The following is a 16,780-nucleotide window of genomic DNA, read 5'->3' as shown; positions in this document are numbered from 1 at the left end:
GGCATCTTTGAATGCAGGGCCTGGAGTTTCACTAAAATCAGCTCAGAAAGAGCAGGGATGGAGGTGGAGGGATCTGTCCTCCAGAGAAGGACAAGAAGCAAAAGGCAGCTGGGCTTCATGGGCAGCTGGACCAATAAAGTCACAGACCAGGGTGACTCCACCGTGTCTCCCATGGTGGCTTTGCTTACTCATTCTCTCCTCTGGCTTTCTTTGTTTGCTGGTTATCTTGCTCAGTTTCAAAGTGGTCTTAAGGATCTTTCACACTAGACTCCCCACTGCTGACTGACATTTTCTGTGTCTGTTCCCAAGGCTGGCTGGGTGTGGGGCTCAGCCCAGTCCTGGGTGGTCACTGTGCTTGCCAGCTGCGATGTGCTGCCCTTTCTGAGGACCATGGGTGAGCAGAGTAAACAGTGGACGGAGGAGACATGGCTCTGGCCCCTGTGTTTTTCATATGGACATAATAATAAACCTAAGAGGGCGATTTATACTTACTGTGCTAGGACTTACCTATCAATAAGGATGTATTTCAGTCACCTGCAGTATTTGCAAATTGAGACAATGGTGGGAGGGTTTGGGCAATGCCAGTGAAGGCAGTTGGCACGATTTTCTTTTGCCATGAGGTTTCCAAGGCGGGGCTCCTCCAGGATCCAAATCTGTAATTGTTCGCATGCTTGCAGCCATGCAAGGAAAATGAATTAGAAAAAGAGTGAGTGTTTTAACCTAAGGGTTAAGATACCTGCATCCCTGCATGCTACACTGGAGCACCTGTGTTGGATTTTTCGGGCTCCTGACTCCATCTTTCTGCCAGTGTAGGACCTGGGAGGCAGTGGTAATGGTTTAAGAAATTGGGGTCCTGACACCTATGTGGGAGACCTGGATTGTATTCCTGGCTCCTGGCTTTGGCTTTAGCCATTGTAGATATTTGCGGGAGTGAGCTAGTAGATGGGAACTCACTTACCCTCTCTCAAATAAATAAAAAATAATTAAACTAACAAAAAGAAAAAATTTTCTTAGTTGGATTTTCTTCCCATGTGGCAGAAATAGGAGTGTTCAATGCAGCTGAAGGAAGTTTTTGCAGTGTTTGGGTTTGATCCATTGTGGCTCATGACTTTATTTATTTTTTTTAAGATTTATTTATTTGAAAGGCAGAGTTAGGGGGAGAGAGAGAGTACTTCCATCCTCTGGTTCACTCCCTAAATGGCCACAATGGCTGGGGCTGGGCCAGACCAAAGCCAGGAGCCTGGAACTCCATTTGGGTTTCCCATGTGGGTGCAGGGGCCATCTTCTGCTGCTTTCCCAAGTGCAGGGAACTGGGTTGGAAACAGAACGTCTGGGACTCAAACCAGTGCTCAGTGGCTCATGATTCTTGATAAGGCTCTTTCTGTGCTTGTCAGTGTTTCAGTGTTCAAAAGGCAAGCTAGAGTGTTAACTAGCAGATTCTGTGGCTTCTTCTCAAGTATCAGCATCATCATCATTTATTTATTAGAGAGAAAGATCTTCATCTGCTGGTTCACTCCCCAGATGGCCACATGGCTGTGGCTGCTCCAGGCTGAAACCAGGGGTCAGCAGGTTCTCCCAGTCTTCCACATGGGTGCAGGGGCTAAAGCACTTGGACCATCTTCTGCTGCTTTTCCAGGTGCATTAGCAGAGAGCTGGATGGGAAGTGGAGCAGCCGGGACTTGAACTAAAGCACATATAGGATACCCCACCATGGTGCTGGCCTCATCATTTTTCTTTTTGTTGTTGTTGTTGTTTTAAGTTGTATTTATTTATTTGAAAGGCAAAGTTAGAGAGAGGGAGACAGAGAGCTTCCATGTGCTGGTTCACTCCCCAAATGTCTGCAACTGCTGGAGCTAGGCCAGTCCGAAGCCTGGTCTTTCATGTTGGTGCAGGGGCCCATGGAGAGAGATCTTCTATATACTGCTTCACTCCTCAAATGGCTGCAACGGCCAGAGTAGGACCAGGCTGAAGCCGGGAGCTTCATCCAGGTCTCGCATTTGAGTGTCAGGGTCCCAGGCACTTGGGACATATGCTGCTGCTTCCCTAGGCTCGTTAGCAGAGAGTTGGATTGTAAGTTGAGCAGCCTGGACTCAAAGTGACGTCCATATGGGATGTTGGCATTGTAGGCGGTAGTTTAACACACTGAGCCCCATCCCTGAGCCACAGTTCTTAATTTCTTATTGTGCATAATATATAAGTTATACTGTATCACAGGTATATATACGAAAAAACATGTATGGAGTTTGGGTACACTGACATTTCAGGTATCCACTGTGGGTTTTAGATTGTATCCTTCATAGATAAGAAAGGACTATTATATTGAAAGGGAATGAAGCTCAAGGGGTATATGAGTGTTGGTGTAACTTAACAGTTGTAGAGCTTCTGTTTGCTTTATACACACGTGCACACATACGTGTGCGTGTGTGTGTATACACATGCATACTTGTGTAGACTACTGGAATATTTTTTCTTGTTATTCCTGGAGCCTAAAAGAGATGAATGATTGTCCCCATTTTACAGTTGTTACAAACCAAGGCAGAGATTAAGTAAGTATCTGATCCTCAGGTAATGCAAGTCGTGAGTAGTAGATGGTGATTTGATTCTAGACCCTTACTACGCTGGCTTCTAAGGAATGTGTCTGTGTCTGTGTCTGCATCTCTGTTTTAATGGTGGTCAGCACTGTGAGACAGCTGGTTAGGCTGCTGCCTGTGACGCTGGCATCCCATATGAACACTGGTTCAGGTCCTACATGCTTTACTTCCAGTCCAGCCCCCTGCTAATGGCCTGGGAAAGCAGTGGCAATGGCCTGTTTGCTTGAGCTCTTGCCACCACATGGGAGACCTGGATAAAATTCTAGGTTCCTGGTTTCAGCCTGGCCCAGCCCTGGCTGCTGGGGCCATTTGAGGACTGAACCAGCAGATGGAGGATTTCTCTCCCTCCCTCCCTCCCTCCCTCCCTCCCTCTTTTTCTCTGCCTTTCAAGTAATTAAATCTTTTTTTTTTCTTTATTAAATTAAGGATAATGACTCAGTTGGGTTTCTGAAATGCTCAGCTTCTCTGTTCAAATGAAGTTTTGTTCCAGTAGGTTCTGTTAAAAGCCTAAGTTCTAGTTCAGGTATAGCCTTTTATAAGCTGTGTGGTTGTTACCTGTGTTAGTTAGCTTTTTCTTATTTTCAATTTGTAAATGGAATTATTAGCACACCCATCTTAAAGGCTTGGTCTGAGAAATAAGAGGTAGTATATAGTGTTTTGCCACATGTGTTTCTGTATCACAAATTAACTTGGGTAGTTGATTAAGAGGAGTGGTGGCAGAATAAAGGAGTTGTATTGGTTTGTGTGTTCTGTGCCTCCAAGTCACATTAGCTGGTGTCAGAGTAGACCTGTTGTTCTTTACACTGCAGCAGGGCGTCAGCTTCCTTTTTGCTTTCTCTTTGGAGGCCTTTAGGAAGGCAGATGGTGACCTTGTGGTTTGGGGTAAGTTTAACATCGATAGGATCAGGTCTCCCGAATTGTGCTTGTGCCTTTCTTGATATAGTTGTGAATAACAATTTTTAAATAGTTTTTCAAATTTTGGAAAAGTTATATATGAAGGTGCTTCAAAAAGTACATGGAATATTTGCATTATCTTTTCTTTTTTTTTTTTTTTTGGCAGGCAGAGTGGACAGTGAGAGAGAGAGAGAGAGAGAGAGAGAAAGGTCTTCCTTTGCCGTTGGTTCACCCTCCAATGGCCGCCGCGGCCGGCGTGCTGCGACCGGCGCACCGCGCTGATCCGATGGCAGGAGCCAGGTGCTTTTCCTGGTCTCCCATGGGATGCAGGGCCCAAGGACTTGGGCCATCCTTCACTGTACTCCCTGGCCACAGCAGAGAGCTGGCCTGGAAGGGGGGCAACCGGGACAGAATCCGGCGCCCCGACTGGGACTAGAACCCGGTGTGCCAGCGCCGCAAGGCGGAGGATTAGCCTAGTGAGCCGCGGCACTGGCCAGAAAATTTGCATTATCTTTTATTTCTGTTTTCCCATGAATTTTTTGAAGCTCCATATATTCTGCTCCTGGGTAAGAGTATCTGGTTGTTTCTGGGTTGTGCTGATGCAACAAGACTATTTTGAAGTTGTTTTTCCCTTTAACATGACCTGGTTTGTTGAGAGATGCTTGGTCCTTTTGGGAGCAGGCGAGGGTGGGAGCTAATTGTGGGGTATCTTTGTTGAGTGATGAGACACTGTTGTCTGTGACTGTAGTGGAGTGGTGTGTCCCTGTAATTATTTTAATCACAGAGAATGTAGGAAATAGGAAAACAGTATGCCAGTATGCAAAGTGGAAGAAGCAGAGTTTAGGCTTGATGTGGACCTTTGATGGCCAGTAAACCAGCTTGGGCAAGGCACTTTTCAGATCTCCATTTTCTCATAAATAATATGGAATTTTAGCATCACCTGCCTGTCTTATTTTGAGAATTTTTTAGCATAAGAAATTTAATGATGTGAAATGTCCAGAAGGCCTTCTTCATGCTAGGTATTTCATAAATATTTTGTAAGGGAACTCTATAGGCAATAACAAATATAGTTGTAGTCTGTTTTATGCAGTTAATATTCCAAAATATTGTATCATTTTTGTAAACTAGCTATTATTAAACATAACAGAAAGGAAATATCTTTTGAAAAAAAGTATAGTAATGGCTCCTATCCTATTTGTAAGACAGCATTAGGAATTACTTTTTAAAATGTATATTTGGGGCCGGTGCTGTGGCGCAGCAGGTAAAGCCATCACCTACAGTGCCGGCATCCCATATGGGTGCTAGTTCAGTCCAGGCTACTCCACTTCCAATCCAGCTCTTTGCTATGGCCTAGGAAAGCAATAGAAGATGGCCCAAGTCCTTGGGCCCCTACACCCGTGTGGGATACCCAGAAGAAGCTCCTGGCTTCTGGCTTCAGATCGGCCCAGTGCTGGCCATTTGAGGAGTGAACCAGTGGATGGAAGACCTCTCTCTCTCTCTTGCTCTGCCTCTGCCTCTCTGTAACTCTGCCTTTCAAATAAATAAATAAATCTCTAAAAATAAAATTAAATGTGTATCTGTAGAAATTTGTATTAGAAAATACTATTTTAGTATTTCTTCAAATTTGAGATGAACAGTATATGATACTGTCATTTGAAGTCCTATAATATAAAATTAAACACTTAGACCTAAACTGTATTTTACCTAGTCACTTTTTGGGCTGCTTTTCTTATGGCATTTTATTAAATATCCTGTCAATAAAAAAAAAAAGAAAAATCTGCATTAGCTCTTTTCCCTTTAGTAGCATTTTTCCTCTGTATAATTTTATTTGCAAAAATACACATGTGTTACTTTTTTTCTCTTATAGGCAGCCAAATGTAGTGAATGAAACACCCATAGCCAGGAAGTTTATGTGAACTTGGCTGCACTGTTAACTCCCTGGTCTCCTTCAGTCCTGTTAATCCGTTTGTGCAACAGGGCTGTTGCTGCTCATTGACCTTTACTCATGGTGATTTTTGCAAGTGCACAGTTAGTGTGAGTGTTGTGAATGCTTGGGTGATGCTACGCCTCGGACACACACTGAGGTGAAAGGTTTTGTTTTTTTTTAAGACTTATTTATTTGAAAGAGTTACATAGAGAGGCAGAGACAGAGAGATCTTCCACCCACTGGTTCACTCCCCAGATGGCCACAAATGAGCCGATCTGAGCCAGTGTGAAGCCAGGAGCTTCTTTTTGGGTCTCTCACATGGGTACAGGGTCCCAAGGACGTGGGCCATCTTTTACTGCTTTCCCAGGCACATTAGCAGGGAGCTGGATCAGAAGTGGAGCAGCAAGGACACAAACCAGTGCTGCAGGCTGGGGCTTTAACCTGCTGCCCCACTGCACCCGCCCCTGAGGTAGAAGTTTATTCAAGGTCACTATAAGAGCACCCCACCATACCTGCCAGTGAGCTGTGTGTTTAATTTTCACTGAATTACTGTTCAGGAAATAATTCACATTATCCTCAAAACCTAGCATACTGTGTGTCAGATACCCTGCTGGATGCTTTACACATAGCGTCTCTAACCCTCATAACTGTGCATGAGAGAGTGGATTCATCGTTTCAGGAAGCGTGAGAAAACGGCCTCCACCCACACCGCTCCTGCCAGGCTTTGCAGCTAGAACTCTGCCCATTATCTGCCCTCTGTTTACAGAAACCCCAGTGGATCTAATGGAAATCAGAATGTATTCTGATGGAAAGTTAGTGATTCCCTTTTACTTAACTTTTACAGAATGCTGTGTTCTGAAGGAGTGGCATTTTGAAAGTTTTTGCTGTAGAAAGGCACTTAGAAGGGTGGGTGTTTGGTGTAGTAATTGACACTGCTTGGGATGCCTGCATCCTAGTGGATTGCCTGGGTTTAAATCCCAGCTTCTATCCCAGCTTCCTGCTAATGCATGCCCTGAGAAGCAGCAGATGGTTCAAGTTGTTGGGTCCCTGTCACCCATGGGGGAGCCACAGATTAAGTTCCCAGCTTTGGGAACAGCCCTGGCTGTTGTGAGCATTTGGAGACTCAACCAGCAGTTGGGAGATCTCTGTCTCTATCTCTGCCTTCCAAGTAAAATAAATAAATTTTTTTAAAGGAAAGGTATTTAGATTTTTTTCTTTAATTTTTGTGTATATTGAGAGGAAAATTCAGATACTCAAGTTAAAGCATGAGGTAAATTAGTAACTTTTTTTTTAATTTAAAGATTTATTTACTTATTTGGAAGAGTTAGAGAGAGAGGGAGAAACACGCACAGAGAGATAACTTCCATCAGCTGGTTGACTCCCCAATGGCCCTGGTGTCCCAGACCGGGTCAGGCCAAAGCCAAGAGCTAAGAGCTTCTTCCAGGTCTCCCGCATGTGTTGCAGGGGCCCAAACACTTGGGCCATTTTCCAGGGCTTCTCCCAGGCCGTTAGCAGGGAGCTGGATAGGAAGTGGAGCAGCCAGAGTACAAACTGCCACCCACGTGGGATGCCAGTACTGCTGCAGGCTGTGGCTTTACCTGCTGTGCCATAATGTTGGCCCTGGGAAAATTAGTACTTTTTATTTTTTATTTTTTTATTTTTATTTTTTATTTATTTTTTTGACAGGCAGAGTTAGAGACAGACAGAAAGGTCTTCCTTGCTTCCATTGGTTCACCCCATTGCAGCCAGTGCGCTGCACTGATCCGAAGCCAGGAGCCAGGTGCTTCCTCCTGGTCTCCTGTGCTGGTGCAGGGCCCAAGGACCTGGCCCATCCTCCACTGCCTTCCCGGGCCACAGCAGAGAGTTGGACTGGAAGGGGAGCAACTGGGACTAGAACCCAGGGTGCCGGCGCTGGAGGCGGAGGATTAGCCTAGTGAGCCGCAGTGCCAGCCGAAAATTAACTAGATTTTTGGGAGATTCCTTTGATTTCCTTTTTAAAAACTTAATTTTAATTTTAATTGACAAATAATTGTATCTATTTATGGAGTACAGTGTGGTATATTGATATGTGTATATATTGTAAAATGATCAAATCAGGCTAATTAACATATCTATCACTAAAATATTTATCATTTCTTCCTGGTGAGAACACCAGGAAAATCTTCTTTTAGCTGTCTTGAAGTGAACAACACATTCCTGTTAACTGTAGTCATCATGCTGTGCAGTAGAGCACAGGCCCTTATTCCTCCTGACCCTGTACCCTTGACCAAGACCTCCCCTTTGCCCGTCCATCCTCCTCCAGCCTCTGGTAACTGCCACTTTACTCTCTACCTCTATGAACTTGACTTTGTTAAACGTTAACAAACAGTAAGTTTGAGATGCAGAGGGGCAGACTGAGAGAAAGAGCTACCATCTGCAAGTTCACTCCTTAGATGCCCGTTCCCGCTGGGACTAAGTTGGGTTCTAAGGCCTAAGCCAGGAGCTCAACTCAGGCCTCGCATATTGGGAGGGCAGGGACATAACCTGCTTGAGCTATCACTGCTGCTCCTCAAGGTCCACATTAGCAGGGTGCTGGGATTAGGATCTGGAGCTGGGATTAGGATCTGGAGCTGGAGATTGACCCAGGGATTCTGATGGGGGATGTGCGCATTCAAACCAACATCTCAACTACTAAGCCAAATGCCTGCCTCAAGTTTAACTTCTTTTAGATTCCATGCAAGAGTGAGGTCAGACAGTACTTGTCTCTCTGTACCTGGCTTACAAGGGTGCTTCAAAATGTTTGTGGAAAAAATGGAATTAAACGGTTATTTTGGGGGCAGGCATTGTGGTATAGTGGGTAAAACTGCTGCCTGCGGTGCCAGCATCCTATATTGGCGCCAGTTCCAGTTCCTCCATTTCCCTTCCAGCTCCCTGCTAACGCACCTGGGAAAGCAGTGGAAGACGGCCCAGTGCTTGGGCCCCTGCACCCACTTGGCAGACCTGGAAGAAGGTCCTGGCTCCTGGCTTTGGTCTTGGCCAGCCCTGGCCATTCAGGTCATTTGGGGAGTGAATCAGTGGATCAAAGATTTCTCTCTGTCTCTGCCTCTGTCTCTCTGTAACCTTCCTTTCAAATCAATAAATCTATAACAAATTATTTTGCTGCCAAAAATGTCAAAATCTATGAATAGTCTTTTATTATATATTTCCATAAACTTTTTAAAGACTCTTCATATTTCATTTAAAATAATGTTCTCTAAGTTAATCCATATTGTTATAAAGATGGAATTTCTTGTTCTTTTAAAAGGCCAAATATTAATTACATTGTATACATGAGGGATCTTTAAAGACTTCATAGAAAATTCATCTTATTAAAAACCTATATGTAAATTTCAAAGTTTTTTTTTTTTTTTTTTTTTTTTTTTTTGGTACCAGAATAAACTCATGCATGTTACAACATGTCTGTACAGGCTCTCATTTGGGGCACTGATAAGAATAAGATATCAGTTTAAAAAGGATTCCTGTCAGAGCAACCTTTACTCTGCTAAAAATGAAGCAAGAGCATATGTGTAACTTACGTTGAGAAGGGTGATCTGATGCTTTGCATAAAGTTCAGGGGGACAGTGCCCCAAAGAAATCAGCACATAAAAATGGAAAATGACTTTTTCTTTAGGAAGGGATGAGACATGTTGAAGCTGAAACCCACAGCAGCAGACCAGCTCATCAGTTTGTGAGGACAAACTTAATCTTGTTTGTGCCCTAATTGAATATAACTGATGAATCACAGGAGAAACAATAGCCAAAACCATGGACATTGCAACTGGCCCAGCTCACACACTTTCGACTTTAAAACTAGAGTAGACCAGACTTTCTCTGATGGGTGCCAAAACTGTCATGCCCAGATCAGCTGTAGACAGAGCTTTTGATGGAAATGTTAAAAAGTGGGACCAATCCTAAAACATTTAATTGGAAGAATGATAACCAGAGATGAAACATGGTTTTACCAGTAGTATCTTGTGGAAAAAGCACAAAGTAATGGCTACCAAGAGGTGGAAGTGGTCCAGTCACAGCAAAAGAGGACCAGTGAAAGTTCATGGCAACAGTTTTTAGGATGCTCAAGGTCTTTCTGAACGGCCAGGGAACTGTAGCACCTGCTTATTAGAAGAGTGTGTTCAGAAAGGTAGCCAGTGTCAGCAGAAAGACACATTAGCAGGCTTTGCCAGGGGGTCCTTCTCTACCACAACACGACTTTGCTCATTCCTCTCTTCACATGGGTGATTTTTGAGGGGAAATTTTTAGGCATCCATGTGGTGGTCCTGATTTGATGCCTTCTGAATTCTTTTTGTTTCCTAATCTTACAATATCTTCCAGAGCAACCGTGTTTCTTCAGTTAAAAGCATGAGAAAGACTGCGGTCTATGGTTAAATTCTCAGAATTCTCAATTTTGTAGATATGGACTAAATAACTGGCACCATTGCTTATAAAAGTGTCTTGGACTTGATGGGCTTATGTTGAGAAATAAGGTTTTTATTACACAGGGGAGGAGAGAGAGAGAGAGAGAGAGAGAGAGAGAGAGAGAGAGAGAGAGAGAACAGAGAGGAGAGAGAATCTCTCTCCCATCTGCTGGTTCACTCCCCAAATGGCTAAAACTGCCAGGGCTGGGCCGGGAGCCAGGAACTCTACCGGAGTCTCCCACTTGGGTGGCAAGGACTCTGGTACTTGGGCCATCTGCTGCTGCTTTCCCAGGCACATTAGCAGGGAGCTAGATCAGAAGTGGAGCAGCTGGGACATGAAGCAGCACCTATATGAGATGCTGGTGTTGCAGAAGGTGGCTTAATCCTCTACACCACTGCGCCAGCCCCTGTTTTTATTTTTACATTCCATTTTCTGTGGGCTTTCTGAAGCCCCCTCACAAACACTGTCTTTTAAGAATACATTCAACCTCTGCTAAGTACTTGGTTGTTTCTCTGTGTTGGCTCTTGTGAAATTTCTGCGTTGCTGAACATAGATGTACAGACATCTCTCAGCATACTAAATTCAGTTTGGGTATATATACACCCAGAAGTGAGATTGCTAGGTAATGCAGTAGTTGTATTTTCATTGTTTTCCAAAATGATTATACTGAATTACAATACCACCAACAGTGTGCAAGTGTTCCCTTTCTTCCTGATTTTTGAGCTTGTTACTATGACTAGATATTTGTGTATCGTGTGTGTGTGTGTGTGTGTATGTGTGTGTATTTGTGATGCGTGTACTTGGCCATCATGAAATTATCTTCAATCCTAGAGGTTGGACAGATTGCCCCTCAGCCCCCACCCCCATCATTGTATGGTGGAAGCTTTCTTTTATCATTTTGCTGCCATATGTTTTTGTGAAAACCAGTTGCGTTGTAAAAATTCTTACTTCCTGGAAACCAGAAACCCATTCAGCAAGTGTCCCTACCCTGCCTGCTTCCTCTTCATTATTGCTAAATGATAGTGAAGTCGGTTAGCATTCCAGGCATTCATCTAGCTAGGATTCCTTTCTTGCATTTGCTAGTTGGTGCATTTTCTCCTATCTTATTTTGTTTCTTTGTCCTGATTAGTCCACCAAGTATAATAGAAAAGACATTTGCTTTTTTTTTTCCCCTTTAAAGCAAGTTATTTTAGAGGGAGAGTTTACTAGTGATAAGAGCTGTTTATGTCCTAAGCGATTGATTTGTAATTAATGTTGCCTGGGCTCTCACATGTTGGCAGAATTGGTAACAGCTTGCAGTATTTTTAAAATTCTCTTTTCTTTTTGGTATTTTGACAATGTCATTCATATCTCAAGAAAAAGTACCTCAGACAGGTTAAATGTGTTAAAACACGGAATGAAAAGGATGGAAGGAGACCCAGTGCTGCCTGGAAACCTTGATCTTTTGCCAAAGTATTTAAACAATTTAGTGTTTTGGTTTCCTAGCTCCAAGCTGCTTCTCAAATCCCTTGCTAATTAATCCAGTTAATGCTTTGTAGACTTAGTATATGCAGTGCTTTGGCTTGCTGGTCTATCCTTGAGAAGTCTGTTTTGTTTGTTGGAGTAAACCTAAGCTCTGTTAGAGCGCTGTGCTACACGGGGCGCTTGTGAGTGTAAGAAGCTTGAGGTCTTTAACTTCCTTATAAGTGTGTGTACATACATGTATATGTTCTGTGCACTTTCATAGACAGTAGGCTCAACATTTTAAGATTAGAAAGCAGATACAAGATTAAAAAAATAGAAGTAGGTGACTGATCTTTCAACACCAAACCAAGAAGTGATTGAATGTTGCCCCTCCAACCCCTTAAGTGAGTTCTGCAAATTGTTTGACTTCTCTAAGCCTCAATTTCCTCATCTTTAAAATGGGGAAAATAATCCCGTCTTCCTCTTCTTAAACACATAGCAAGTGCACAGCATGTGGTAAAACTCAGTAAATGGTGACTATTATGAGCAGTCTATTGTAATCTTTTTGTGTTGAATACATTGGTTAAATTAATTTCTTTTGGTGCTTGCTGAGTTTTGGAGGAGGTAATTCCTCTTTCTCTTGGCAAAGGATTTTCAGGTATCTCAATTTGTGTCAAGAGTGTACAAGTCAAGAGCTCATTCTTCTAATAGTAGCTTTATTAAAACCCAAATAGCTGTAGTTTGCTGTGGTGTGTGGTTTTAACACCTAGTAAATGTGAGTTATCAATACAAATGGTTGTTTTAAGGTCTGAAAGGTGAATTTCTTTTATTTGCTGACTTGACAGCTTAGATGCAGAAAAATGCATGGGCTGTCCCCCGCCCGCCCGCCCAGAGTTAAATAGTTCAGTACCATAGAGACAACATCAAGAATAGTCACTGTTACTGAAGTTGATGTTGACTTTTTCTGCTATTGCATTTCTGAAATCCACATTATGCCTTTTAAGCTCAGAGGATATCCTGGTGATTAGGAATTAGGGTCCTCATTTGATTATCATAGGAAATTTTACATTTTTCCCTTCATGGAACTGGCAAAGAAAATGTGCTGTCAAAATGTATAACATTCTCAATTTTTTTCCCCAGCTAATTATTTTTCTGTTTAGAAAAGCTTTTTATGACATAAAAAAGAGGAACAAACAGAAAAATACGGAAATGTAAGTTAACAGCTGGATGAATTAGCACAAAGCTAAAACATCCACAGAAACCTGCCCAGTTCAAAAAATAGAACGTTGCTAGGCATCTTAAGTGTCCTTCCAGTCATCATCCCCTCAGTTCTCCCTAAAGAGAACCATTATCTTGATTTTTTCTTAAGATTTATTTATTTACTTGAAAGAGTTACACACAGAGAGGAGAGGCAGAGATAGAGACAGGTCTTCCATCCACTGCTTCACTCCAGATGACTGCAACGGCCGGAGCTGCGCTGATCCAAAGCCAGGAGCCAGGAGTTTCTTCTTTGTCTCCCACGCAGGTGCAGAGGCCCAAGGACTTGGGCCATCTTCTACTGCTTTCCCAGGCCATAGCAGAGAGCTGGGACTTGAACCGGTGCCCATATGGGATGCTGGTACTGCAGGTGGTGGCTTTACCTGCTACACCACAGTGCTGGCCCCCATTATCTTGATTTCTAATAGCATTAAAGTAATTTTTTGCTTTTTTATTTTAAAGATTTATTTATTTGAAAGGCAGAGTGACATGGAGAGAAGAAGAGACAGAAATCTTTCATCTGCTGGTTCACTCCCTAAATGGCACAGCAGCCAGGGGTGGGGCAGGCTGAAACTAGAAACCTGGAACTACATTCAGGTCTCCTGTGTGAGTGGTGGGGACCCAAGTATTTGAGCCATCCTTCGCTGCTTTTCCCAAGTACATTAAAGGGAGTTGGATTGGAAGGGGAGCAACTAGGACTCAAACAAGCATTCCAGTATGGGATGCCAGTGTCACAAGCACTGGCCTAACCTGCACCACAACACTGGTCCCTTGTCTGTTTTTCAACACATATAAATGGAATTATACAAGTAAAGCCATGAGTATATTAAATGTTTAGTTTACTTTGCTCGACATTATATTCTTATTAGTGTCCTTACATCTCTGTGGTTTGCTTGTTTTATTGCTAAATATGATTCTACTGTATGAATATGGCACAGTTGGCCCACTCCACCGTCTATAAACACGTATTTCCCCTTGTTTTTGGCTGTTTTGTGTAATGGATCTGTGACATTACTGTGCATCTACCTGGTGTTTATGTTCTGCCAGTTCTGTTGGGCATGTACTTAGTAGTGAAATTACTCAGAGCATATATGTGGATCTACCTTTTGCATGAAATGCCAAGCACTTTCCCAATGTGGTTGAACCAATATATATCCTGATCTGCCATGTATGAGTTTTCCACTTGCTCCAGCTCTTTACCAATACTTAGTGTGAAAAGTCTTCTCAATTTTAAAAATTCTACATAGTTGAGTAGCATTTTTCATTTGATTTTAATTTGTATTTTTCTCACTACTAATGCAATTGAGCATTTTTATAATATACTTATTGGTTATTTGGCTCTCTTGTTATTTTTGAGGACTTCTCTGGATATAAGCAATTTGATGGTTATAATTATCTTCTATTCTGTGCCTTATGTTAACTTTTTCCTTATTAAAACTTTTGACAGATCATAATTGTATTCATTTATAGGGTACAGTGTGATGTTTTGCTACTTGTATACAAATGCTATGATTAGATCAGGCTAAACAAAAAAAAACCATCCAGGGCCTGGCACTGATACTGTCTGCAGTGGTGGCATTCCATATGGGCGCTGGTTTGAGTCCCGGCTGCTTCATTTCTGATCTAGCTCCCTGCTAATGCATCTGGGAATGCAGCAGAAGATGGTCCAAGTTCTTGAGCCCTTGTACCCATGTGGGACACCAGGAGGAAGCTCTTAGCTTTGCCCTGCCCCGACCCTGGCCTTTGTGGCCATGTGGGAGTGAACAAGTGGATGGAGGATCTGCCTCTTTCTGCCTCTGTCACTCTAACTCTGCCTTTCAAATAAATAAATTTTTAAAAACCCCACCCCCAAAGAAACCTTTTATTTAAGAAATACAGACTTCATGTATTTCATAAGTACAACTTTAGGAATATAGTGATTCTTTCCACTGTATTCCACCCTCCCACCCACTCTCCCACTCCTTCTCCTTCTCCCTCTCCCATTCCCAGTCCCAATCTCCATGAAGATGCATTTTTTGTATTAACTTTATACACAGAAGACCAACTCTATACTTGGAGTTCAACAATTTGCATGGAAAAAAACAAAAAGTAAATCAAAACAAAAAACTGTTCCTCAACAGTTGAGACAAGGGCTGTTCAAAGTCATTGCATCTTGAAGTTAATTTCATGTCTTTTTTTTTTTTAGAAACTTAATTAACTTTAAAGAAGCACCCCTCCAAAAAAAATTGCCTCTCATTTTGAAATTTATTTGAAATACACAATATTTATTATTGACTATAATCCCCTTGCTGTGTGATAGATCTCAAAACTTATTTCTCCTGTTTTTCTGAAATGTTGTGCCCTTTGACCATCAGCTCCCTGATCCTCCCTCTTCATTGCATACTCCCCACCACCTCTGGTAACCCCTCTATTTCCTATAGATTCCACTTTTTCAATTCCACATATAAGTGAGATCATATAGTATTTGTCTTTCTATGCCTGGGTTATTGTACTTAGCATAATTTTCTCAAGATTTAATCACTTTGCACAAGGCAGAATTTCCTTATTTTTAGAGGCCAAATAGTATTCCATTGTGTATGTGGTCATGTATCACATTCTCTTGATCCATTCACCTGTTAATGGACACTTAGGTTGATTCCATATCTTGGCTGTCATGAATAATGTTGAGATGAACTCTTCTTTGCACTTCTAATGGTATCTTTGTTGAATAGAAATTTTTTGCTTTTTATATAGTCTAGATTATTCATACTTTTGTGTCATATTTTAAAAACATTTTCATATAGTCTAGGTTATTCAGAGTTACTTTTTTTTGTGTGTAATATTTTAAAAATCTTTCCTATTCCAGGAATTTAAAAGGTTTTCTTTTGTATTATACTTCTTTAAGTTTTCACATTTAATTTTTTTCTTTCATATGCAGCTGTACAATGCACTTGGAGTTGATTTTTAAAATACTTGGTTGAGGCATAAGCATTATTATTAGTGGCTCTTCAGTAAACATAGTACTATTTATTGAAAAAATATTTACTTTTCTGCAGTGTCACTTTTTATTAATCAGTTGTCCCTATATGCATGAGTCCTTCTCGATCTGTTCATTTATTCTGTACCAATACCAACTAGAGGAATTTCTACTGACACTTTATTGTGAGTTCTAAGTATCATGTAAACTCAGTTCTCTTTTATTATTGGTAAAATTTGTTCTTGGTTGTTGTTGGAATTTGTAGTTTCACATAATTTTTTGAATTAGCTTTTTAATTTTCCTAAAACTATCAGAATTTTGATTTATGTTAGTGAATTAATATAATTCTGAGAAGTTTTGATTATTTATTTAGTTTTAACATGAATATATAATGAATATAATATTTCTCTTAATTTAGTTTTTTATCATTTATGTTAAATATGTGTGTGTAAGTCTTGCACATTTTTATTAAACCTATTCCTAGGTATTTGGCATTCTCTGCTATTACAAATGATTTCTTTTAATTTCACATTCTGAATATTTCTAGGTATACTGAAATATAGTTAAATTTTGAAATTTGATCTAATATCCAGCAAATTTGCTAAGCTTGATTCTAATTTTTTTTTTGACAGAGTTAGAGAGAGAGACAGAGAGAAAGGTTTTCCTTCCGTTGATTCATCCCCCAAATGGCTGCTATGGCCGGCGCGCTGCACCAATCCAAAGCCAGGAGCCAGGTGCTTCTTCCTGGTCTCCCATGCGGGTGCAGGGCCCAAGCACTTGGGCCATCCTCTACTGCCTTCCCGGGCCACAGCAGAGAGCTGGACTGGAAGAGGAGCAACTGGGACAGAATCTGGCACCCCATCCAGGACTAGAACCTGGAGTGCTGGCGCCGTAGGGGGAGGATTAGCCTAGTGAGCCGCAACTCCGGCCGCTTGATTCTAATTTATCTGTAGATTGTTTTATGTTATATGCACAATCATGTTGTCTGAAGATAAGTTTTATTTCTTCCTTTAGTCTTTATGCCTTCTTTTGTTCTTATTACATTGGTTAGGACTAGTGGTATAATGTTGAATGGAATTGATAATGTTGGGCATTCCTACTTCATTTTCTATCTTGGAGGGAAAACTTCAACATCTCACCTTTCAATATGATGTTGGCTGTAGTTTTCTTAAAAAATTGAGTTGGTATGACTGAACACCAAAAAGGAAACCTGTTGAAGTGAAATGGACACTATGAGAAACGGTGACTTGATCAGCATAGCCCGACTGTTAATGAACAACT

General features: G+C 41.6%; 1 protein-coding gene across 12 annotated transcripts in view; it reads left to right on the top strand.

The window, feature by feature from the left end:
- DENND1A (DENN domain containing 1A) overlaps positions 1-16,780 on the top strand; it is a 558,482-nt gene that overhangs the window by 97,239 nt on the left and 444,463 nt on the right. For 5 of the 12 annotated variants that reach the window (XM_070056538.1, XM_070056529.1, XM_070056519.1 and 2 more), the window contains exon 3: positions 8,319-8,445. The exons of the other annotated variants lie outside the window; for them this stretch is intronic. In XM_070056538.1, coding sequence (XP_069912639.1) covers positions 8,319-8,445 — 127 coding nt within the window. The remainder of the gene's footprint in view (positions 1-8,318; positions 8,446-16,780) is intronic. 12 annotated transcript variants of the gene reach the window in all.

This window comes from Oryctolagus cuniculus, chromosome 1 (genome assembly GCF_964237555.1).
Source record: "Oryctolagus cuniculus chromosome 1, mOryCun1.1, whole genome shotgun sequence".
In the NCBI taxonomy this organism is placed as follows: domain Eukaryota; kingdom Metazoa; phylum Chordata; class Mammalia; order Lagomorpha; family Leporidae; genus Oryctolagus; species Oryctolagus cuniculus.
The sequence above is the reverse complement of the archived record's forward strand: the minus strand, read 5'-3'. Positions and strand labels throughout refer to the sequence as shown.